This window comes from Salvelinus fontinalis, chromosome 4 (assembly GCF_029448725.1).
Source record: "Salvelinus fontinalis isolate EN_2023a chromosome 4, ASM2944872v1, whole genome shotgun sequence".
Lineage (NCBI taxonomy): Eukaryota > Metazoa > Chordata > Actinopteri > Salmoniformes > Salmonidae > Salvelinus > Salvelinus fontinalis.
This window is the reverse complement of record NC_074668.1, coordinates 18,201,042-18,226,238: the sequence shown is the minus strand read 5'-3', so window position 1 is coordinate 18,226,238 and position 25,197 is coordinate 18,201,042. Positions and strand designations below refer to the sequence as shown.

Here is a 25,197-nt window from a genome sequence, read left to right as displayed (position 1 = left end):
ACACATACAGTATATACATTCTACAGACCCTACTGAGTTTTTCCTACAATACTTTTACTGCGACACCCAGAATAGTTTTTGCTCTATAAACCAATATGTATTCCATATGGTGATTTGTATTGTGGCCATTTATTTGACAGTGTAACAAGTTTTAAAACCCACATTTAATGCAAATGTCACTTAAATATGAACAAATAGGAATCATTGTTAATGTTAAGACAAATACAGGTTATTGACACGTTTCTACTATTACTTGGGGGACTTTTATTTGGAAAAATTCAGAAATTCCGTGACCCGGCTGTACTCTGTTAGTGTTGCTGACGAGACGCTGAAAACAGGTTCTCCCTTTCCAGTATGTAGCCAGCTAGCTAACGACACAACTATCATAACAGATTGCACTCAGATTAACGTTTTAAAATATAATATTTATACAAATTCACCACGGAATTTGCTATCTATTGGCACGCGCTGATACTTAACTAACTCTGAATTGGTAGTATGACAGCGTTAGCTTGAATACTAGCTATTTGGCCATGCATGTTTATTGGTTTTTGCGTGTGGTATAACTAGCCAAGTTACCGAGACATCAGTTTAGCTTGCTACTATCTTAAGGTCAAGTTTGGGGCGTAAACGGATATCTACACTGCCCCATGTGTTATACGTTTAATTAAAAGGAAAATGAACTAGTTATGAAAGTTAATTATTGCATGTGAATAAAGCTTGACAGCTGTCTGATGCATCAGTTTGCCAAAATCTATACTGAACAAAAATATAAACGCAACAATTAACGATTTCCCTTAGTTACAGTTCATGTAAGGAAATCAGTCAATTGAAATAAATTCATTAGGCCTTATCTATGGATTTTACATGACTAGGCAGAGGTGCAGCCATGTGTGGGCCTGGAAGGACATAGGCCTACCCACTTGAGATCCAGGACCAGCCAATCAACATGTGTTTTTCCCCACAAAAGGGCTTTATTACAGACAAAAATACTCCTCAGTTTCATCAGCTGTCGGGGTGGCTGGTCTCAGACAATCCCACAGGTGAAGACGCCGGATGTGGAGGTCCTGCGGTTGTGAGGCCGGTTGGACATACTGCCAAATTCTCTAAAATTACGTTGGAGGCGGCTTATGGTAGAGAAATGAACATTCAATTCTCTGGCAAGAGCTCTGTTGGACATTTATGCAGTCCATATGCCAATTGCACACTCCCTCAAAACTTGTGATATCTGTGGCACTGTTGTGTGACAAAAATGCAAATTTTAGAGTGGCCTTTTATTGTCCCCAGTACAAGGTGCACCTGTGTAATGATCATGCTGCTTAATCAGCTTCTTGATATGCCACACCTGTCAGGTGGATGGATTATATTGACAAAGGAGAAATGCCCACTAACAGGGAAGAGAAACAAATTTGTGCACAAAATTTGAGATCAACATTTTTTTGGTGCATTTAGAAAATTTCTGGGATCTTTTATTTCAGCTCATGAAACATAGGACCAACAGTTTACATGTTGCATTTATATTTTTGTTCAGTGTATAATGTGCTTCTGCCTGAGTTTCCTTCATTTAATACATATACTAAATCCCAAAACTTTATCAGGGGAATAACATTTGCTCATGATTTTATTTTTATATATGTTTTAGTATTTATTTTTTCATGTACCTTGGCAGTCGGAAGGTAGACAAGGTGACAGATACAGAGGGAGAAAGAGTATAGGGAGCAAGGTGGAATTTGGAACCCCGTCACTAGCTTGCATGTGTGGTCTGGAGTCTGCCGGACTAACTAGACCAGACTCCGGCACCCATTTGTTCATGTTTTCTGTCAGGGAAATGATCCCCTCTCTCTCTTCCCCATCTCTCCTAGGCTGATCGACCCATTTGATCAGCTCCTGGTTGAACATCGTCATGACCTGACGAATTGTCCCTTTCCTATTTAATCATGAATGACAAGCTGTTTTTTCTGGGCCTCCTGTACTTTGTGCAGGGGATCCCCTATGGTCTCCAGTCCTTGTTGCTCCCTGTCTACCTCCGTGGGGCGGGCCACTCCCTCACCCACATCGGCTTGACCAAAATCCTCTACTTCCCCTGGGTGCTCAAGGTCCTCTGGGCACCCCTGGTGGACCGTGTGGGCACCAAACGGTGCTGGCTGGTGGCCACAGTCTCTGGCCTGGCGCTTACTTGTCTCTCCAGTGCCGCTCTGGCCCCGGAGGCCCACATCTGGGGAGTGGTGGGGACTCTGCTGGCCATGAACGCCCTGGCATCGATTCAGGACATCACAGTGGACGGGGCCGCTGTGGGACTGCTGAAGGGCCGCAGCGAGCTGGGCCTGGGCAACATGGCTCAGGTGGTGGGCTACAAGGCCGGCTCGGTGTTCGCCGGGGGCGGGCTCCTGGCTGTGATTGACGTGGCTGGGTGGGGCCCTATGTTTATGCTTTTGGCCTTTGTGTACTTCGGGGTGGCACTGTTTGTGTGGGGGGCCCCTGTGCTGGACAATGAGCTGTTGAGGGGCCAGGCAGAGGGGAGGAGGGGGGTCCAGTCGGACGCTGTGCATCCCTGGAGGGTGTGGCGGAAGCTGCTGTCAGTACCTGGGACACCCTGGACCATGATCTACGTTTTCACATACAAACTGGGTAAATCTGCTAGTCAGTCTGACAACCATGCACACTCACCTACTGTACCAAATGGAGAAGTAGCTAAAAGTCTTAACACTAACCTGCACTCTCAGCTACTGTACACTAAAGCTGATCCACTACAAGGCTACTACATAAGAAACCCACTATTCCATAAATGACTTAGCCAAAACATGTTTTCTTCTAATAGTAGTCCTACATTCATTAATGCAAAACGTAGCAAAACATTTAGCAACAGAATACAAAAAAAAAATAGTTTGTTATTGGACAAGTTCCCATAGTCCCTGCCTGTTTCAGTCTGTTTTATTCCATTTGGTGCCTATTGAATACCAGCCTGATGACCTGTAGCCTCATTTGTGAAGTGGGTGGCAGGTAGCCTAGCGGTTAAGAGCGTTGGGCCAGTAACCAAACGGTCGCTTGTTCAAATCTCTGAGCTGACTTGGTGAAAAATGCAATCTGTTTGTGCTCTTGATCATGGTACTTAACCCTAATTTCTCCTGTAAGTCGCTCTAGATAATATCATCTGCGAAATGACTAAAATGTAAAAATGAAGTAAGCAAGACAGTGGGCTGTGGTCTCATTTCTTACCACTGTTGCCATATCCAAGAGGGCCCTGAACTATTTACTACAGCCACAAAGTAAAAAAATGCTATATTGTATAAATGTACTTTTTGGTCTTAATTTAAGGTTAGGCATAAAGTTACCAGTGTGGTTAAGGTTAGGTTTAAAATAACATTTGTGTCTGGGGTAACTAACGATGACCCTGATCTAGACTGATCATCTAGTCTGTTGATGAATACAGGGAATGAGTGAGTTATTCCCAGGGATTTGGTAATGAGTCCAGAACCTACTTAAAGTTACATTTTTGGAAAAAATGACATTTTGAACTCAGTGAATAGCCTTTATGTACAAAGTAACAGGTATATATTAGGGCTAGTGAGATGTTAGGAATGTTGTCCTTTAAAACATTTATTTGTGTCCAAGTTTATATTTGCAAGGGAAAACATTCTATGATCAACACAGTTTGGTGTTAAGCAGTGTGTGTGTGTGTGTGTGTGTGTGTGTGTGTGTGTGTGTGTGTGTGTGTGTGTGTGTGTGTGTGTGTGTGTGTGTGTGTGTGTGTGTGTGTGTGTGTGTGTGTGTGTGTGTGAGAATTGATAGGAACAGAGTTTGGTGTCTGGCAGCAGGAGGGGATTATGTAAGGATTAGAGTGTCTGTGTGTCTGGTGTTTTTTTCATGGAAACTGAAATGGAAGACGCAGCGTCACACTGGTGTGTGTGTTTGTTTGGGTGTTGGGAAAACATGTTCTATATACATTTGCATACATGTGCTTCTTTGTGAATGTGTGTGCCATTGTTTTTCCTGTATGTGTTCGTATGTGTTTGAGAGAGAGTGTGTTAGGGGTGGCACAGTAATTAGATGATCCCAGGCAGACACTAGACAGGACAGTAAGACAGTTTGTTTGAGGGGTTCACCAGCATCGTCATCATCACCACTGTCACCATCTCCATAGCAATAATTTTCATCATCGCCATTATCGTTAACATCCTCATGATATTATCGTTAACATCCTCATCCTCATGATGTTATCAATATTAACATAATAATCATATCTAATATAATCAGCATTTACAAATAACCGGCTTAGTTGTTCGCTCTTTATTTCAGAATAAAAAAGTCATACTGTTTGTGTGCAACTGTCGGGTGAAACCCGTGTGAATGTGAGACTGTTTGTGTGTGAGATTTTGGAGTGAAAGGTCTGCCTTAAACCCCCCCCCCTCCCCCAACACACAAACACACTCATCTCATCTCAGACCCCTCTCTCCCACACACTATTAATGAACACAGTGAGTTTGCTCTGTGTAGAACCGCACAACCAATGAGAGGGAGCCGTTTGGATGACCCCTGTGTCATCTGAGGTCGCGGCCATGGGACTTGCTGTCTGGGCAGAATCCCAGAGAGAGAGTCGGGGGCAAAAGGGATAGAAGGAGAATGAACCTGTGTATTGTAGTCCGGGGAACACCGGTGGAGGGATGGGCTAGTATTGGTAGATGGGAAAGTGATAGAGCTGCGCTTATTAGGTTTAGTACCCACTGATCTAGGATCAGATTAACCTACCCTACAATAATAACATTAACCACTAATCAAACAGAGAACAACTGACCCTGTATCAGTCAGTGGTTAACTTGCGGCCAACATCTACAGATGTAAGATCTTAATTTGATCACCCTGTTGTTGCAGGTAATTTCCACTTCAAAATGTCAGACTTGATTTGCACTAACAAAGAATGTATCAACCCCTACAAAAATGTCCATTAATTTTAATCCACGCAATAATTAAAATGTCCTGTTGTTTCCTGCTATGGGAATCCCCCCCTCCTCTGTCATGCACAGCCATACTGGGAGGATAGACTGTGAGACACGGGAGAGATGATGGCAGAGCATGGGTGAGGGGAAGAGGGGGGGGGGGGCATGTGGGGTAATTTTTAAGAGGGAAAAAGGAGGACGGCAGGGAGGCTGAAGGGGCGATGAATTAATGAAGAACCACCACATGGTGCCCAGAGGGAGACAGAGACAGCGATGAATAAAGGCAAAGAGGCCTAAAGAGAGAGGACAGTATTGGGACGGTATAACAGGACTTTTTCGATACTGGAGCCAAACCAACCAGTGACCCTGTTTGGTTGTCCATAACACTGCTCCCCTACATTGCATAGTCAGTGTTTGTTTGCTTCGTCAACAGCATAGATATCAATCATTGGTCAATACACTGGTGGCATGTAGTTAGGGCTGGGTGATGTATCATATTTTTTGGTTGAGTATAAAACAATCAGAAAGGAGAAAGACCATTAAACCAATTAGAATGAATATGTTGCCATCCTAGGGTTATGCACTCGTCATAAAACATATTTATAGCTTGTATTATTCAGAAACATAGAATACCGTCAAATACTGTGTAACGTCCTGACCAGAGTTCTTATGTGTTGTGCTTGTTTTAGTGTTGGTCAGGATGTGAGCTGGGTGGGCATTCTATGTTGTGTGTCTAGTTTGTCTGTTTCTGTGTTCAGCCTAATATGGTTCTCAGTCAGAGGCAGCTGTCAATCGTTGTCCCTGATTGAGAATCATATATAGGTGGCTTGTTTTGTGTTGGGATTTTGTGGGTGGTTGTTTTCTGTGTCAGTGTTTGTGCCACACGGGACTGTGACGGTTAGTTTGTTTGTATTTTTGTATAGTGTCTTGTTTTCATGTTCATTAAATCATGGAAACTTACCACGCTGCACATTGGTCCTCCGATCCTTCTCGCCTCTCCTCGTCCGAGAAGGAGGAAGAGCTAGACTGCCGTTACAGAACCACCCACCAAACTCGGACCAAGCAGCGTGGAAACGGGCAGCAGCGACAGCAGCAACGGTACAAGGAGGAATGGACATGGGAGGAAATCCTAGACGGTAAAGGACCCTGGGCAGAGCCAGAGGAGTGTCGCCGCCCCAAAGCGGAGCTGGAGGCAGTGAAAGCGGAGAGGCGGCATTATGAGGCGCTAGCAATGCAGAGCGGCTCACCCAAACATTTCTTGGGGGGGGGGGGGGGCTAAAGGGGAGTGTGACAAAGTCAGGTAGCAGACCTGCGCCAACTTCCCGGGCTTACCGTGGAGTGAGAGGGCGTCATACTGGTCAGACACCGTGTTATGCGGTGGAGCGCACGGTGTCCCCAGTACGCGTGCTTAGCCCAGTGAGGGCTATTCCACCTCGCCGAACTGGCCGGGCTAGAGTGGGCATCGAGCCAGGTGCCATGAAGCCGGCTCAACACATCTGGCCTCCAGTACGTCTCCTCGGGCCGGTGTACATGGCACCAGCCTTACGTAGGGTGTCCCCGGTTTGCCAGCATAGCCCAGTGCGGGCTATTCCACCTCGCCGCACTGGCAGGGCTACGGGGAACACTCAACCTGGTAAGGTTGGGCAGGCTCGGTGTTCACGAGCTCGTGTACTCCTTCACGGTCCGGTATATCCGGCGCCACCTTCCCGCCCCAGCCCAGTACCACCAGTGCCTACACCACGCACCAGGCTTCCAGTGCGTCTCCAGAGCCCTGTTCCTCCTCCACGCACTCTCCCTGTGGTGTGTGTCTCCAGCCCAGTACCTCCAGTTCCGGCACCACGCACCAAGCCTCCTGTGCGTCTCCAGAGCCCTGTACGCACTGTTCCTCCTCCCCGCACTCGCCCTGAGGTGCGTGCCCTCAGCCCGGTACCACCAGTGCCGGTACCACGCACCAGGCCTATAGTGCGCCTCGAGAGTCCAGTGTGCCCTGTTCCTGCTCCCTGCACTAGCCTTGAGGTGCGTGTCTCCAGTTCGGTACCACCAGTTCCGGCACCACGCACCAGGCCTACTGTGTGCCTCAGCAGGTCAGAGTCGGCCGTCTGTCCAACGCCGCCTGCACTGCTCGTCTGCTCAACGCCGCCTGCACTGCTCGTCTGCTCAGCGCCGTCTGAGCCATCCGTCTGCCCAGTGCCATCTGAGCCATCCATCTGCCTAGCGCCATCTGAGCCATCCGTCTGTCCCGAGCCTTCAGAGCCCCCCGTCTGTCCCGAGCGTTCAGAGCCGCCCGTCTGTCCCGAGCCTTCAGAGCCGCCCGTCTGTCCCGAGCCTTCAGAGCCTCCCGTCTGTCCCGAGCCTTCAGAGCCGTCCGTCAGTCAGGAGCCGCTAGAGCCGTCCGTCAGTCAAGAGCCACTAGAGCCGTCCGTCAGTCAGGAGCTGCCAGAGCCGCCAGCCAGTCAGGAGCTGCCAGAGCCGCCAGCCAGTCAGGAGCTGCCAGAGCCGCCAGCAAGTCAGGAGCTGCCAGAGCCGCCAGCCAGTCAGGAGCTGCCAGAGCCGCCTTCCAGTCATGAGCTGCCTGCCAGTCATGAGCTGCCCGCCAGTCATGAGCTGCGCGCCAGTCATGAGCTGCCCTCCAGTCATGAGCTGCCCTCCAGTCATGAGCTGCCCTCCAGTCATGAGCTGCCCTCCAGTCATGAGCTGCCCTCCAGTCATGAGCTGCCCTCCAGTCATGAGCTGCCTTCCAGTCATGACCTGCCCTCCAGTCATGAGCTGCCCTCCAGTCATGAGCTGCCCTCCAATCATGAGCTGCCCTCTAGTCCGGAGCTGCCACTCAATCCGGAGCTGCCACTCAGTCCGGAGCTGCCACTCAGTCCGGAGCGCCCACTCAGTCCAGAGCTGCCTCTCTGTCCTGAGCTACCTCTCTGTCCTGAGCTACCTCTCTGTCCTGAGCTACCTCGCTGTCTTGAGCTACCTTGCTGTCTTGAGCTACCTCTCTGTCTTGAGCTACCTCTCTGTCCTGAGCTACCACTCTGTCCTGAGCTACTCCTCTATCTAGGGGGGACCTTTATGAAGGTTCCTAGACCAGGGTCGGGGGCGAGGGTCGCCACTCAAAGGACGCTAAGGAGCGGGACAAAGACAATGGTGGAGTGGTGTCCTCGTCCTGCGCCGGAGCCGCCACCACGGACAGATGCCCACCCAGACCCTCCTCTTGAGTTTTAGGGGTGCGTTCGGAGTCCGGACCTCAGGAGGGGGGTACTGTAACGTCCTGACCAGAGTTCTTATGTGTTGGGCTTGTTTTAGTGTTGGTCAGGACGTGAGCTGGGTGGGCATTTTATGTTGTGTGTCTAGTTTGTCTGTTTCTGTGTTCAGCCTAATATGGTTCTCAATCAGAGGCAGCTGTCAATCGTTGTCCCTGATTGAGAATCATATAAAGGTGGCTTGTTTTGTGTTGGGATTTTGTGGGTGGTTGTTTTCTGTGTCAGTGTTTGTGCCACACGGGACTGTGACGGTTAGTTTGTTTGTATTTTTGTATAGTGTCTTGTTTTCATGTTCATTAAATCATGGAAACTTACCACGCTGCACATTGGTCCTCCGATCCTTCTCGCCTCTCCTCGTCCGAGGAGGAGGAAGAGCTAGACTGCCGTTACATACTGCCATGCAGTCAAAAGAATGTGATATGTTATTTTGGCCATATCGCCCAGTCCTACATGGAATGTTAGGACCCCTGATTGATGGAATGGTGTGGATCTCTTGGTACTATGGAGCGCAACAGCTTTCTGTAGAAAGGTTAGAGAGGACAGTTATAGTTCATGTGGTTATGGGAGTAAAACATAGTTGGTAACGTAAGAGCATTTTAGCAAAGTGACCCATCTGGGTAGGGTGGGTGGGGTTCAAGTTTTTTCCCCATGCTTCAGCCTAGTTCCTTAGGGGTTCAACAAACTCTGTGACACCCTGCAAAGTGCACACCTGTAGGGATTGCTGTTAGTGTGTGTGTGTCAATAGGGCTGGTCATGTGAGGGTGTGGGGTGTCTATTGTCTATGGAAGGTGTACGTAGAACTGTAGCTTACTGATTTACTGGGCCTCTCTCTCTCTGTCGTGTTCCCAGGGTGTGTTTTGTGTCTTGTTTTCTCCTAAGTGTCCTCGTGATCCCATCTGATCCTGGCCTCTAGTCTCTGAGCTTCATGTGATCACTCTGTTACCTGACCATTCTGTGTCCTAATTGACCCTTCACCCCACCTACCCTCTCATGCTGATCCCTCCTCCTCTTCTCTCTCTCACTATTTCTTTCTTTCTTACTCGTACACAAACACCTCTTGTTTCCTACCAGCAACCTGTCAACCCTCCTCTCCCCATCACCCCTCCTGTACCAAATTCCTCATTCTCCTCAGTCTCATTCTTCCACATTTTGCCCATTTTTCTGCATCCCTCCTCCTCTATAAACCCTGTCTCTCTCCATAAATCATTCTCACTATCTCTCTCCCTTACCCCCCTCTCTCTGTCTGTTCATGTTTCTCCCTTACCCCTCTCTCTGTCTGTTCATGTTTCTCCCTTACCCCTCTCTCTCTGTCTGTTCATGTTTCTCCCTTACCCCTCTCTCTGTCTGTTCATGTTTCTCCCTTACCCCTCTCTCTCTGTCTGTTCATGTTTCTCCCTTACCCCTCTCTCTCTGTCTGTTCATGTTTCTCCCTTACCCCTCTCTCTGTCTGTTCATGTTTCTCCCTTACCTCTCTCTCTGTCTGTTCATGTTTCTCCCTTACCCCTCTCTCTCTGTCTGTTCATGTTTCTCCCTTACCCCTCTCTCTCTGTCTGTTCATGTTTCTCCCTTACCCCTCTCTCTCTGTCTGTTCATGTTTCTCCCTTACCCCTCTCTCTCTGTCTGTTCATGTTTCTCCCTTACCCCTCTCTCTGTCTGTTCATGTTTCTCCCTTACCCCTCTCTCTCTGTCTGTTCATGTTTCTCCCTTACCCCTCTCTCTCTGTCTGTTCATGTTTCTCCCTTACCCCTCTCTCTCTCTGTCTGTTCATGTTTCTCCCTTACCCCTCTCTCTCTGTCTGTTCATGTTTCTCCCTTACCCCTCTCTCTGTCTGTTCATGTTTCTCCCTTACCCCTTTCTCTGTCTGTTCATGTTTCTCCCTTACCCCTCTCTCTCTGTTTGTTCATGTTTCTCCTTTACCCCTCTCTCTCTGTCTGTTCATGTTTCTCTCTTACCTCTCTCTCTGTCTGTTCATGTTTCTCCCTTACCCCTCTCTCTCTGTCTGTTCATGTTTCTCCCTTACCCCTCTCTCTCTGTCTGTTCATGTTTCTCCCTTACCCCTCTCTCTCTGTCTGTTCATGTTTCTCCCTTACCCCTCTCTCTCTGTCTGTTCATGTTTCTCTCTTACCCCTCTCTCTCTGTCTGTTCATGTTTCTCCCTTACCCCTCTCTCTCTGTCTGTTCATGTTTCTCCCTTACCCCTCTCTCTGTCTGTTCATGTTTCTCCCTTACCCCTCTATCTCTGTCTTTCTCTCATCCATTATTTTTCTCTCCACCTTTTCCCATTTTCTGTCTCTGTTGTTCTCTCTCTCTCTGTCTTTCTCCCCCTCTGTCTCTATCCCACTCTCTGCCTCTCTATCTTTCTCCCATACCCCCCTCTCTACTAGTTTCTTCTTTGTGGATGCCTAATGAAATCCCCACTGAAATGGACAATTGTTGCTTTGAGAATATTTATAGAATTGAATAATCAGCCCTGTTGTGTTTGTCTGCACTCCCCTTTTAAAGAAATAATGAGTTTGAAGCAGTGGGAGCACTGAAAGCTGTAGACACAGAACCACTGGTAAAGAATCAAGCATAGGAGGTTGGTGGCACCTTAATTGGAGAGGACAGTGCTCGTGGTAATGGCTGGAGTGGAATGAGTGGATTGGTATCAAATACATCAAACACATGGTTTCCATGTGCAACAGTAGCCTGTGGGTTATTAGACACCATAAAGGCTTTAAAAGAACAATCTGTTGTTCAATTAACAACAAAGGTGTTACCCTATCCAGTGTTTTGGTAAATAGCTCAGGGATCGGGTTGTAGGAATGTAACCACTCTCAAATTCATAGACAGAGCTATGGATGCAAGGACTGACCATCCCATGAGTGACTAACTGCCCCTCCCTACCTTCAGGCTATGCTCAAACCCTACACCCCAACCTGAGCACCTCTGGTCTCTTGGCCCTCCAACCCCTATGTGAGGACAGCTCCTGCTCAGCCCAGTCCAAGCTCTTCTCTTCCCTTGCACAACCCAATGGTGGAACTGGCTTCCCCCTTAAGCTAGGACAGCAGAGCACCCCCCCCCCCCCCCCCCCCTGCATAAAAATGCATTTTGTGAACTAACACTATAAAATGTACTTACTATGACAGTGATATGTGGTTGTCCCACCTAACTATCTTAAGATGAATGCACTAACTGTAAGTCACTCTGGATAAGAGCGTCTGCTAAATGACTCAAATGTAAAAATTAAATATGACATCAAAATTATAGTTATAACCATATTTTTTGGCTATTTTGATGCAGTGTTTGTTTACAATAAGACCTACACTGTTTACAAACAAAAGAGTAAAACAAATGTATATTTGGGGTCTTGATGGAGTAAAAGAATTTAACTAAGCTCTTGAGGCATTTGAATTACACTGAGTGTACAAAACATTAGGAACACCTGCTGTTTCCATGACACAGACTGACCAGGTGAATCCACGTGAAAGCTATGACCCCTTATTGATGTCACTTGTTAAATCCACTTCAATCAGTGTATATGAAGGGGAGGAGACAGGTAAAAAAAATGCTTTTTAAGCCTTGAGACAATTGAGACATGGATTGTGTGTGTGCCATTCAGAGGTTGAATGGGCAAAACAAAAGATTTAAGTGCCTTTGAACAGGGAATGGCAATAGGTGCCAGGCTCACTAGTTTGAGGGTTTTTCACTCTCAACAGTTTCCCATGTGTATCAAGAATGGTCAACTACCCAAAGGACATCCAGCCAACTTGACACATTTGTGGGAAGCATTGTAGTCAATATCGGCCAGAATCCCTGTGAAACGCTTTCAATAGCTTGTAGAGTCCATGCCCTGACAAATTGAGGCTGTTCTGAGGGCAAAATGGGGTGCAACTCAATATTAGGTATGTGTTCCTAATGTTTTGTACACTCAGTATATATTCTTCAAGAATCAATGGGTGTATATCGATCATTTCAAAGTCAAAAAATTGATGTAGCAATGGCAGATTGCCCATTTAAGTAATGTCTTGCCGTAATGACAAATGCTCAAACTATCTACCCTGTTGGATGATAAAAAGTTCCCCAGGTTTCAACCGGTGATGGTGGGAAATAGTGAGTAGTACAGTAGCTGATAGCTGTTAGTGCTGCCTTGGAATATAGAATATAGACGCTGAATGAATATGTCATCATAGCAACCTCTGTTTATCCCTCTCATTCTCCTGCCATACATTTAGCTTGGCTGTCACATAGCGTTGTCATAACGTGTACGTTGTCGTAGCGTTCCCGTGTGCCAGGAGGTTTTCAGCGTCTTCTCTAAGAACTCTTTTTGATATCCTTCTCCATTTCATGTGAAAGATTCTCTCTCTATTTTTGTTTTTCTTCTGGCCAAGTGTGTGTGTGTGTGTGTGTGTGTGTGTGTGTGTGTGTGTCGTCTCTTTGACAGCAGTCTCTGAGCTGTCACTCAACACTCCGTCTCCCTGTCTTTGTGAAGTCACTCTCCATTAATAATGGCGTCAGCGCTGAATATTTTACAGTGTCGTTCGGCAGAACATTGTCCCGCTTTCGAAACCACACAGCGACAGAGACACTATTGTCTCACTGACAGACTTTTATTTCACCCGAAAGCTCTGTGACTGAGGCTTGTGTTATCTGAGGAAGTTTTACATTAGGCCCTTTTGAAAAATGACGCATGTTATTCATTGTTTTTTTTTTTACATCTATTATTGATACTATCTAGGAATAGTGTATGTTGTTAGATTAAGAAAGCACCAATATAACATTGTCCAGTCTATTAAAAGTAACTGCTTTGTTCACTGTCACAGTGTTTAAGAAAGTTGGAATTGTCATACACAGTGAAGACATCCACTATTGTTTTCTTCTTCTTTTTTTCCTTTAAATAGCTCTGTCACAGGAAGGTGGATTGTGGGTGTTTTTGAGTGTGTTTATTTCCAACAATGGCTAATCCTTTGTAGTTGACTCTTGGCTATGTTGTAGATAAAACGACTAAAACTACAGATGAACAGATTTGTGTTTAGAGTCTAACTCTCTTTTGTCTAACCTGAACTCCAACTGGTTTGTCCTCTCTCTCTCTCTCTCTCTCTCTCTCTCTCTCTGTCTCTGTCTCTGTCTCTGTCTCTGTCTCTGTCGCTCTCTCTCTCTCTCTCTCTCTCTCTATCCACAGGTGAGCAGGGTGCGGTGACCATGTTCCCTCTCTTCCTTTTGGACCATCACATGACAGCCCGGGAGCTGGGGTTCTGGAACGGCATGATCGCCATGTGCTTCTCAATCTGTGGCTCCTCCCTCGGTGGCCTGCTGCTCTCCCAGTTCAGGTAGCGTTCAGAGGCAGCACTCTCCTGTTAGCGTTCAGACGTAACACTCTCCTGTTAGCGTTCAGACGTAACACTCTCCTGTTAGCGTTCAGACGTAACACTCTCCTGTTAGCGTTCAGACGTAACACTCTCCTGTTAGCGTTCAGACGTAACACTCTCCTGTTAGCGTTCAAACGTAACACTCTCCTGTTAGCGTTCAAACGTAACACTCTCCTGTTAGCGTTCAGACGTAACACTCTCCTGTTAGCATTCAGACGTAACACTCTCCTGTTAGCGTTCAGACGTAACACTGTCCTGTTAGCGTTCAGACGTAACACTCTCCTGTTAGCGTTCAGACGTAACACTCTCCTGTTAGCGTTCAGACGTAACACTCTCCTGTTAGCGTTCAGACGTAACACTCTCCTGTTAGCGTTCAGACGTAGCACTCTCCTGTTAGCGTTCAGACGTAGCACTCTCCTGTTAGCGTTCAGAGGCAGCACTCTCCTGTTAGCGTTCAGAGGCAGCACTCTCCTGTTAGCGTTCAGAGGCAGCACTCTCCTGTTAGCGTTCAGAGGCAGCACTCTCTTGTTAGCGCTCAGGGGCAGCACTCTCTTGTTAGCGTTCAGAGGCAGCACTCTCCTGTTAGCGTTCAGACGTAACACTCTCCTGTTAGCGTTCAGAGGCAGCACTCTCTTGTTAGCGTTCAGAGGCAGCACTCTCCTGTTAGCGTTCAGAGGCAGCACTCTCTTGTTAGCGTTCAGAGGCAGCACTCTCTTGTTAGCGTTCAGAGGCAGCACTCTCTTGTTAGCGTTCAGAGGCAGCACTCTCTTGTTAGCGTTCAGGGGCAGCACTCTCTTGTTAGCGTTCAGAGGCAGCACTCTCCTGTTAGCGTTCAGACGTAACACTCTCCTGTTAGCGTTCAGAGGCAGCACTCTCTTGTTAGCGTTCAGAGGCAGCACTCTCCTGTTAGCGTTCAGAGGCAGCACTCTCTTGTTAGCGTTCAGAGGCAGCACTCTCTTGTTAGCGTTCAGAGGCAGCACTCTCTTGTTAGCGTTCAGGGGCAGCACTCTCTTGTTAGCGTTCAGAGGCAGCACTCTCTTGTTAGCGTTCAGAGGCAGCACTCTCTTGTTAGCGTTCAGAGGCAGCACTCTCTTGTTAGCGTTCAGAGGCAGCACTCTCTTGTTAGCGTTCAGGGGCAGCACTCTCTTGTTAGCGTTCAGAGGCAGCACTCTCTTGTTAGCGTTCAGAGGCAGCACTCTCTTGTTAGCGTTCAGAGGCAGCACTCTCCTGTTAGCGTTTGGAAGCAACACTATCTCAGATAGTGCCCATTTTAGCGTCCCTTTCTGTGCACAGATATCACCCACTTGGGGGGGGGGGGGGGGGGGGGGGGGGGGGGGGGGTGCGTGCGTGCGTGCGTGCGTGTGAGAGAGAGAGAGAGAGAGAGAGACAACCTCACCTTTGGCCTTGATGGCCTTATCCAAGATGCCTGCATCCCCATCGGCACTGAAATGCGGGTAGGGCGTCACAGTGCCCTGATTGAGTTGGGTCTGAGAGAGAACAATTTCACTTAGCTGCCATGCAGTGAATCAATGGATACCTTCACAAAATGTAGAGAATAGTTCAGAAGCAAAGAGAGAAACATCCTATCAAGGAATAGGGATAGAGTGGGAAAGAGAAGGAATTGTGCAGTTTGTTTCTCAGACTCTCTGTTGCTATCCTCAACATCCGTCTATTTTTCTCTCACTCTTCCTCTGTCCTCCTTCCTACCCTTCCCCCTAATTTTTATCCCCCTAATCTTTATTAAACATATTTTGATTTGTTTAACACTTTTTTTGGTTACTACATGATTCCATATGTGTTATTTCATAGTTTTGATGTCTTCGTTAGGACTCGGGCAGAATAGTCACATTTTCACACACAGAGGTGCGTTCACCTGACACTGTACACCCAGTCCAGATTCCCACAGAATGACTCCCCACCACTCTCCCCCACCTCCCAACACACAAGCACACATATACATACTACACAAAGCTAATCCACCAAGCCGTCTCAATGCTCTCAAATCAAATTTGAACATTTATCCTGGGCCCCATCAGAAACGCCTGCGTGGTCAGAGACTGACCTCCTCACACAGATCGCCATCGGCAACCCGAGAGCCTATATGGTATCGCAGCCCGGCCCGTGTGAGGTGTCAGTAGCGAGGCAGGTTCTCCTGTCACCCCATCACTACTGCAACTCCTCAGAGAGACAGATTTGAAAGAGTGTCATTGAGAAGGAGAGAATAAAAATGAAGGAAAGAATGTTTTTAGCATGTGAATGACAGCAGATTGGTTTTCTGGTGGAAAGGGTAAAGAAGGAGAAATGAGAGAGGTGTTGTAGAGCCTGTAGACGTAAAGACTGACAGAATGGACAGATACTATTTGCATATTTAGATGCACTATTGTAAAGTGGCTGTTCCACTGGATGTCTTAAGGTGAATGCACCAATTTGTAAGTCGCTCTGGATAAGAGTGTCTGCTAAATGACTTAAATGTAAATGTAAATGTATCAGATTTAAGTATAGTTGGTCTATTTCTCATGTCATAGTTAAATCAAACTAAGCTGTGGTAATGTCCATGTGGTAATGTCCTTGTCAGATGGTATAGATGTCAGATACCAGACAGTGACACGTGTCTGGTTTGTCTGATTGACAGGATCCTTTGGGGACTGATTGGCACAGAGGTAATCCCTGGGAGATACACACACACACACACACACACACAACGCAATGCTCTAAGAGGGTGAGAAGTGGGGAGCTCCTTGGGTTATTGATTACCCCATGAGCCATGCCTATCGGGAGACACAGCTCTTAGACTAACAAGGAATCAATTAGCGTCTGGGGACACGTCGTGTCTGTGTGTGTGTCACGGTTTCCGTTAGCCGGTAATAGCCGGCTTATGGCCAATATATATATATTTTTTTTTTGAAAACTCTGTTTATTAAGTTTTACACACACAGACAAGACAAAGCAATATAAATAATATACTCAACTAGAAAAAAAAAACAAATAATACATTTTAAAAAAATTGCTTTAAAGATACCATACTTTAGACAAGTTAAACACACCAGGCAGAAGGCTACAAAGGTTAAAGGGGCAATCTATAGTATAGGGACAGAGCAACCACCTCACCATTGTTCCTGTAAACAGTCAAGGGATGGGGTGGAGAAATGCAACCACTCACAGACAGTCAAGGCCACAGACCAACCATCCACTGGACCAAAAATGAAAAGTTTACAATGCTTTAAAATAAAAAATGAATAATAATAATTTTATGTAGGCGTGAACAAAATTTAAAAATAAAAATAACTGGGAAAAACAAGCTCACACCTTAGTCTCTGCCCCGGCAAGATGAACAAGGCATCCGCAGGTCACAATCAATAAGCACATCAACCTTAATGCCCCCCCCCCCCCAGAAAAAACACAGAGAAATGCTCATCCAACCCCTAAGTAAGTCACAGGGGGGTCAAATACAGACTTATTTTGGTTTTAATAGGAATGCCATCAGAGGATGGACTGTTTAAAGTAACACCGGAATGGAGCCCAAGCCTCATTAAACAGTTTGGGGTTCCCACGTGAATTGAATTTAATTTTTTCTAGTTTCAGAGAGCACAACACATCTCTCACCCAATATGTATAAGATGGGGGAGCTGCCATCTTCCAGTTCTGTAGTATTAGCCGTCTAGCTAAAAGAGTTGTATAAGCAACAGTGTCCGACTGGATTCTTGACAGGGGGGTACCTATGGGCAGTACACCAAAAAGGGCTGTAAGGGGAGACGGATCTATAACAGTGTCATATATATCAGAGAAACATTTAAATATTAATTCCCAGAAACCTGACAGTTTATGACAGCCCCAGAACATATGCAACAGTGTGGCTGGTTCAATTTTACATCTGACACAGGTAGGATCAAAATCAGAGAATATTCTTCCAAGTCTGGCCCCAGACCAGTGGATACGGTGAACCACCTTGAATTGAATGAGGCTGTGTCTAGTGCTAAAAGAGGACGAATGCACCCTGCGCAGTACAGATTCCCAGGTGTCTTCCCCAAGTTCCTCCCCCAAATCCTTTTCCCATCGAGTCTTTAAAGGCACCAAAGAGGGGTTCTGTAAGTCATGAATGATTGCATATACATCTGAAATTGTGCCCCTAGGAAGCTTGTTCAGCTCCAAGATGCTCTCTATAGCTGTATTCGCAGGCCTATGGGGAAATTCAGGTGTGTTAGCTCTGACAAAGTTCCTAGTCTGGAGATAGCGGAAAAAGTGGGATTGGGGGAGGTTGAACCTTTCCTGTAGCTGAGCAAAAGAGGCAAATGTGTCATCAAAGAATAATTGGGCTAGTGAGGAGAGGCCTAGTGAGTGCCAGATGCCAAAAGCCCCATCATTCAAAGATGGAGGAAATAAAATGTTCTGATTGATTGGGCCTGATAGAGAAAAGCCTCGGAGGCCAAAGGCTAAACGGAACTGATTCCAAATTTTAAGAGACTGCTTTACAATTGGGTTGACACACCTTTTGCCTAGGGACACTGGGAGAGACGAGCACAACACAGAAGAAAGTGCAGCAGGTTTACACGATTCAGACTCCATCTGGACCCAGAGTGGTCTGGGGCCAGTAGGATCAGTCTGCAGCAAGTACAGAAGGGCTCTGAAATTTGCAGCCCAATAGTATGTCTGAAAATTTGGTAGAGCTAAACCCCCCAATGACCTAGGCTTCTGTAAATGTTTTTTACCAATCCGTGGTACCTTGCCATCCCAAATGAAATGTATGAATGTTTGATCCAGTGAAATAAAAAAAGATTTTGGAATAAAAATGGGTAAACATTGAAATAAATATAGAAATTTGGGCAACACACTCATTTTAATGACATTAATCCTTCCGATAAGAGAAAGAGGTAGCGACTTCCAAAAAGTAAAAGATTGTTTCAAACTGTCTGCTAGAGCAACCAAGTTCTCCTGAAACAGATTTGAATATTTCCTTGTCACTTTAACTCCCAAGTAGGTGAATTGATCCCGGACAATCCTAAACTGAGAACTTGTAAAAGAGCACTTTAAAGCAGCCTTGTTTACAGGAAAAAGCTCACTCTTGCCTAGATTCAGCTTGTACCCTGAGATTGATCCAAACCTTTTAAGAACAGATAAGGCGCGTGGCAATGAGGTATCAGGGTTAGAGATAAACAAAAGGAGGTCATCCGCATATAGCGAGACTTTCTGCTCTGAGCCCGTCCTGATTATTCCTTGAATGGCATCATTAGAGCGTAGTGCAATGGCGAGAGGTTCGATTGCCAAAGCAAACAACAAGGGGGAGAGTGGACAGCCCTGTCTGGATCCGCGGTGCAAGGGAAAATAGTCAGAGGACAAGTTGTTAGTCCGTACCGAAGCCATGGGGGAAAAATAAAGAATCTTTATCCACGCAATGAATTTGGGACCAAAGCCAAATCTATAAAGGGTAGCTGTTAGGTAATCCCACTCAACGCGGTCAAACGCTTTTTCTGCATCAAGTGAGACCACTACCTCTGGGTCCTCCGACGCTGGGGAGTACAGTATATTCATAAGGCGCCTAATATTGAAAAACAAATGCCTATTTCTCACAAAGCCAGTCTGGTCAGAGTGTATTACTTGGTGCAGCGAGCCTTCCATACGGATGGCTAAAAGCTTGGCTAGAATTTTGTAATCACAGTTTAACCTGTCTAGGATCAGCGTGGCGCTAGCGGCACACCCCCCCCCCCCCCCACTGAAAAACCAGTGCCGCGAAATTCAAAAAAAATATTTTTTTAAAATATTTAACTTTCACACATTAAAGTCCAATACAGCTAATGAAAGACACAGATCTTATGAATCCAGTCAACATTTCCGATTTTTAAAATGTTTTACAGGGAAGACACAATATGTAAAGATGTACATCTATTACCTAAAAACACATTAGCATAATCCACCATCTTTTATTTGTCCACCAACACCAGTAGCCATCACCAATTCGGCTAAACTAAGATATTTATAGCCCCTAACCAACAAAAAAACTCATTAGATGACAGTCTGATAACATATTTATGGTATGGGATAGGTTTTGTTAGAAAAAAGTGCATATTTCAGGTATATGGCATAGTTTACAATTGCACCCACCATCACAAATGGACTAGAATAATTACAATGAGCAACGTGTTTACCTAACTACTAATCATCAAACATTTCGTAAAAATACACAGCATACACGAATCGAAAGACACAGATCCTGTGAATACAGACAATATTTCAGATTTTCTAAGTGTCTTACAGCGAAAACACAATAAATCGTTATATTAGCTTAGCACATAGCAATTAGCAGCCCAGCATTGATTCTAGCCAAAGTGAGCGATAAAAGTCAACATCGCCAAAAGATATTAATTTTTTCACTAACCTTCTCAGAATTCTTCCGATGACACTCCTGTAACATCACATTACAACATGCATATACAGTTTGATCGAAAATGTTTATATTTAGCCACCAAAATCATGGTTAGACAATGTGAAATGTAGCTCAGCTGGTCAGAAAATGTCCTTGCGCCACTTAGACAGTGATCTACTCTTATACATAAATACTCATAAACGTGACTAAAAAACATAGGGTGGACAGGGATTGATAGACAATTTAATTCTTAATACAATTGCGTTATTACATTTTTTAATTTATCCTTACTTTTCAATACAGTTTGCGCCAAGCGAAGCTACGTCAAAAAACATGGCGTCCTAAGCCACTAAAATGTTTCGACAGAAACACGATTTATCATAATAAAAATGTCCTACCTTGAGCTGTTCTTCCATCAGTATCTTGGGCAAAGGATCCTTTCTTGGGAGAAATCGTCTTTTGGTGGAAAGCTGTCCTCTTGCCATGTGGAAATGTCAACTACGTTCGGGATGAACTGAAAAGCGTGCCCAACTTTTCACATCGTTGCAAAAATAAATGTCCCAAAATCGCACTAAACGGATATAAATTGCTATAAAACGCTTTAAATTAACTACTTTATGATGTTTGTAACTCCTATAACGAGTGAAAAGATGACCGGAGAAATATAACAGGCTAAACTAACGCTTGGAACAGGAGAGGGTCGGTGTCTTCCACGCGCGTTACGCAGCTCCCAAAGAATGACTAGCTTCAGAGTTTTTTCATTTGTAGGGCCTGTGAACGCGCAATCGAGCCCGTTGGAATCGTCATCACGTAAAGGCATCCAGGGGAAGACGTAAGAAGTGTCCGTATAGTCATAGCAACGACAGTGCCCTTTTAACTGACTTCAGAAAAGTGGCCAACATTTCTCAAATCTGACTCCATGTCAGGGAAATTGCTGTAGAATGGGCTCTGTTCCACTTAGAGACAAAATTTCAACTCCTATAGAAACTATAGACTGTTTTCTATCCAATAATAATAATAATATGCATATTGTACGATCAAGGATTTTGTGGGAAGCCGTTTAAAAAATTAGCCACATTAGCATAAATAGTCTAAACAGCGCCCCCATCCCCAACAGGTTAAAAGCGAGATTGGGCGATAGGATCCACATTCCAGGGGGTCTTTGTTTTTCTTTAATAGTAATGAAATTGAAGCCTGATAAAGAGTAGGCGGTAGCTTTGAGGTATCAAGGCACTCTGCAAATAGTCGAGACAAGAATGGGCAAAGCAGACCAGAAAACGTCCTGTAAAATTCGGTTGGAAAACCATCCGGACCCGGTGATTTACCACTTTTCATTGCGGACACTGCTGTTGCAATCTCCTCAGGTGTAAATTCTTCTTCTAGACAGTCATGGGTGTCTGTATCAATTGAAGGCATATTCAGGCCATTAAAGAAGGAATCAATCAGCAAAGGGTTTTGAGGGGATTCAGAGGTGTATAGCGCAGAGTAAAATTGTTTGAATTGATCATTGATCTCTTTATGTATAACTGTGGTGGCACCAGACGGGGTCCTTATTTGTGGGATTAAACGTGAGGCCTCAGACTTACGGATCTGATGTGCAAGGAGTTTACTGGCCTTGTCGCCTTGTTCATACACTCTGTACCGAGCTCGCAAGAGTAACTGTTCAGCTTGCCTGGTAGAAAGCTCATCAAATTCAGATTGGAGTAGTTGGCGCTCTTTATGCAGATCAGAGGAAGGAACAGTAGCATACTTCTCATCCAATGTGGCTATGGATTCGCTCAGGTCCCGAAGTCGCTGAGAGCGAACTCTGTTTTGGTTGGCTGTATAAGAGATAATTTGGCCACGTAGGTATGCTTTGAGAGACTCCCATATGGTAGAGCAGGACATACCTGGTGTTGAATTAGTTTCTAGGAATAAGGTGATTTCAGAAGAAATTAAATTGACAAACTCCTTATCTGAGAGTAAAATGGGGTTGAGACGCCATTGATAACACATAGGAGGTCGCTGGGGAAACTCTAGTTCAAGCACTAATGGTGAATGGTCAGAAATAACAATACTCTTGTAAGTACACTGCCGAAGGTTAGGCAGAAGTTTTTTGTCCAAAAAGAAGTAATCAATCCGGGAGTATGTTTGATGGACATGAGAATAAAAGGAATACTGTCTATCTGTAGGATGTAGGAAACGCCAGGCCTCAAACATGGCATATTTCTGAAGAAAGGCTTGAATAAGTAGGGCACATTTAGATGGGCCTGTAGTTGTTCGTGAGGACTTGTCAAGAACTGGGGACATTTTGCAGTTGAAATCCCCCCCTAAAATCAACAAATGAGAATCTAAATTGGGTATAGCAGACAAAAAGGAAGAAATGAAACTTGTGTCATCCCAATTGGGAGCATAAACACTAGCCAACACAAGAGGGGTAGAAAACAGCTTACCGGTTACTATGATGTATCGTCCCTTAGGATCAGCGATAACCTCAGAAGCTACAAAGGGAGTAGCTTTATCAACCAAAATGGCAGCCCCTCTTGATTTACTATGAAAGTTAGAGTGGAACACTTGACCAACCCAGTCCCTACGCATCCTAAAGTGCTCACCAGTCCTCAAGTGAGTCTCTTGTAGGAATGCAATATTTGCATTCAAACCCTTTAAGTGTGTCAACACCCTCTTACGCTTCACTGGGTTATTAACCCCTTTGATGTTCCACGAAATGTACTTGATCGCATTGTTTCGGCCCCTCTGGGCATTCCCGTTATACAACCCTGTCATTAGAGCATAGAATGGAAAAGCAATGAGCGCCCAAAAACCCCAGAATAACTTGTCTCAGAGTAATAATGTACGGTGGTAGATGTTTGGAAAAAGTACAGAAAAAAAAACGAAAAAGACAGAATGACAACATTAGAACTGAACAATTCAACCCCTCCCCCCCCCCCCTCCCCCCATCCCAGACAGTACCTCCCCAAACGAGGTACAAGCCTAAATAGAACATGTTCTCTTCGCACAGTATGTCTGTGAGAGTGCGGTCTTAAACCTAAACCCACAGTCCCGCTCTTTAAAGTCGCGTTTTGTTAGTGGATCAAACAGCAAAAAAAAAAAAAAAAAAAAAAAAAAAAGAGAATCATTTTTTAAATAAAAAAATAAATAAAAGTGAATCCCTTGTGCAAACGAAATTACAAAAGCACCACTTGTAGATGTATATAATTATATTCCCAGTCTTATAACAGGCATTTGAGAGAGAAAATAAATAAAATGTATAAAGGCTCTCAGCCGAAGACCTAATTTGAAGTAAGGAAATCGTAGTAAGACAATCAAAAATAACAATAATGATTATTATTATAATAGTTGTCTAGTCGAATGCTGAGACAGCTTACAACCAATACCAAAAAACAACGTGTGCGCAACGTTGAACGCTTGCTGGGCATAAATGACGCTCAGAACTTTTAAAATTTAAGTGAGGACCCCAAAAAACGTGTCGCCTCGGGAAGCCTTTACTGTTTACTGGGTCAATGCAAACGGATGTAGTAAACAAATAGCCAAGAATATTTTGAGTCATTGAGACACTATGTAAACAAACTGAATAGGTGAGCAAGACAGCCTAGAAACACAGGAGTAAAGTAAAACCTCAATACAATGAAATTAAAATGACTGAATGCTTGTAAGGCAAGCACACTAGATGATCAAAATATTTAATCACATCAAATAAGCCTGAATGGGTTCGCCAACTCCCCAACTATACAAAATTAGCATGTTGTAGCTAAACATAATTGTACCACAGGTGGGTTACTTACTATCCACAGTTCGCAAGCAACAGTTGCTGAACTATGAGCAAGTTCAAGACTTCTTGATGTGACGTTGAATGTGAGAGAGAGCCTCATCCGGAGAATCAAATGTGTAGTCTTTACCATCATGAGATAGCCATAAACGGGCCGGGAATCGCAGACCGTACTTCACACCTGGATGGTCCCGAAGTAGTCGCTTGGCCTGCCCGAAAGCTGCGCGCTGCCTGGAAACAGTGGGGGAGTAGTCCTGGTAGATGGAGAAGCTCTGTCCTTGAAAGCTCAGAGTGGTATTGCGGGCTCGTCGGAGAATCTCCATCTTCTCATGGAAAAAGTGCACTCGAAGAATTATGTCACGGGGCCTCTCCCCATCCCGGGGCTTTGGGCGCAGCGACCGGTGGGCACGATCAATCAGGGGCTTTTCATCTAAGGCAAGAACATCCTTCAGCAGCCCAGAAACGAAATCCGTGGCGCGAGGCATTTCCGCTGATTCTGGGACTGATACAAGTCTCAGGTTATTGCGGCGAGAGAATCCCTCTAAACTTACACAGCTCTCCTTCACCTTTTTCAAATCCGCAGCGAGGCGTTTCACGTCAGCCTCCAGGGATGTAGTTAAGTCGGAGACATTTGTAGCGGAGGTCTCCAGTGCTGCAATCGTTGTAGTGTGCGACGCCATTGTTGTTTTGAGTGATGTGATTGCTGGCACCGTCTCGTTCCGCAGGATGGTTAGATCTGCTTTTAAAGTATCAGAAACCTCCTTTATTCGGGCCTCAATCGTATTAACCACCTCCGTTTTCATTTCAACTATCTCAGAGTGTAGTAGTTTGATGGCCTCGAGAATGTTCATTTCAGCGCCGCCAGGCCAAGCCGCCCCCCCGGGTAAAGTGTCAGTCCCCGGGCCGTCAGGCTCAGGAGAGGGCGGTGATGAGAGTGTGTCTTGTAGGCCGGGTTTTCTCAAAGTCATGCTTTTAGCCTTATGTTTCGTCGACATGCTGACATTTGGAAGTAAAGTAGTCTTGGTTTTTACGGGAAGGGATCACCAAAATAATATATGAAAATAAATACGGTTCTGCTGCAAAATTCACATAAACTTTAAAAATACCACGGGAGCAAACGGAAAACACGTCAGTCGCACATGGCGTCCCTCCAATCCCCCCCAATATATATTTTTTAAGCTGATAAATAAAATTTGCACCGGCCAATTGTCTGGGAGAGGAAAAAAAATCCCATAGCAAAATAAAGCCTTTTAGCCTATTCATTGATGGAAATGCCAGTTGATGTAAATACATTTGACCAGTCATGCTTATTGGTCTATGGGTTAATTTCCATAATTTAGTGGAATTAAATTGGCATGTGTATATTTTTGTTAGTCGTTATGATTCTTATTTATCACACACGCACAGCATACAGAGCCTAGCATACAGAGCCTAGCATACAGAGCCCAGCATACAGAGTCGAGCATACAGAGTCTAGCATACAGAACCTAGCATACAGAGCCTAGCATACAGAGCCTAGCATACGGAGTCTAGCATAC

The 25,197-nt window shown here is 45.3% G+C and overlaps 1 protein-coding gene across 1 annotated transcript in view; it reads left to right on the top strand.

Moving 5' to 3' along the window:
- Positions 1-293: 293 nt before the first annotated feature.
- LOC129853230 (major facilitator superfamily domain-containing protein 3-like) overlaps positions 294-25,197 on the top strand; it is a 47,705-nt gene continuing 22,801 nt past the window's right edge. The window contains exons 1-3 of the mRNA XM_055919032.1: positions 294-352; positions 1,863-2,628; positions 13,349-13,496. Coding sequence (XP_055775007.1) covers positions 1,938-2,628; positions 13,349-13,496 — 839 coding nt within the window. The 5' untranslated portion in view covers positions 294-352; positions 1,863-1,937. The remainder of the gene's footprint in view (positions 353-1,862; positions 2,629-13,348; positions 13,497-25,197) is intronic.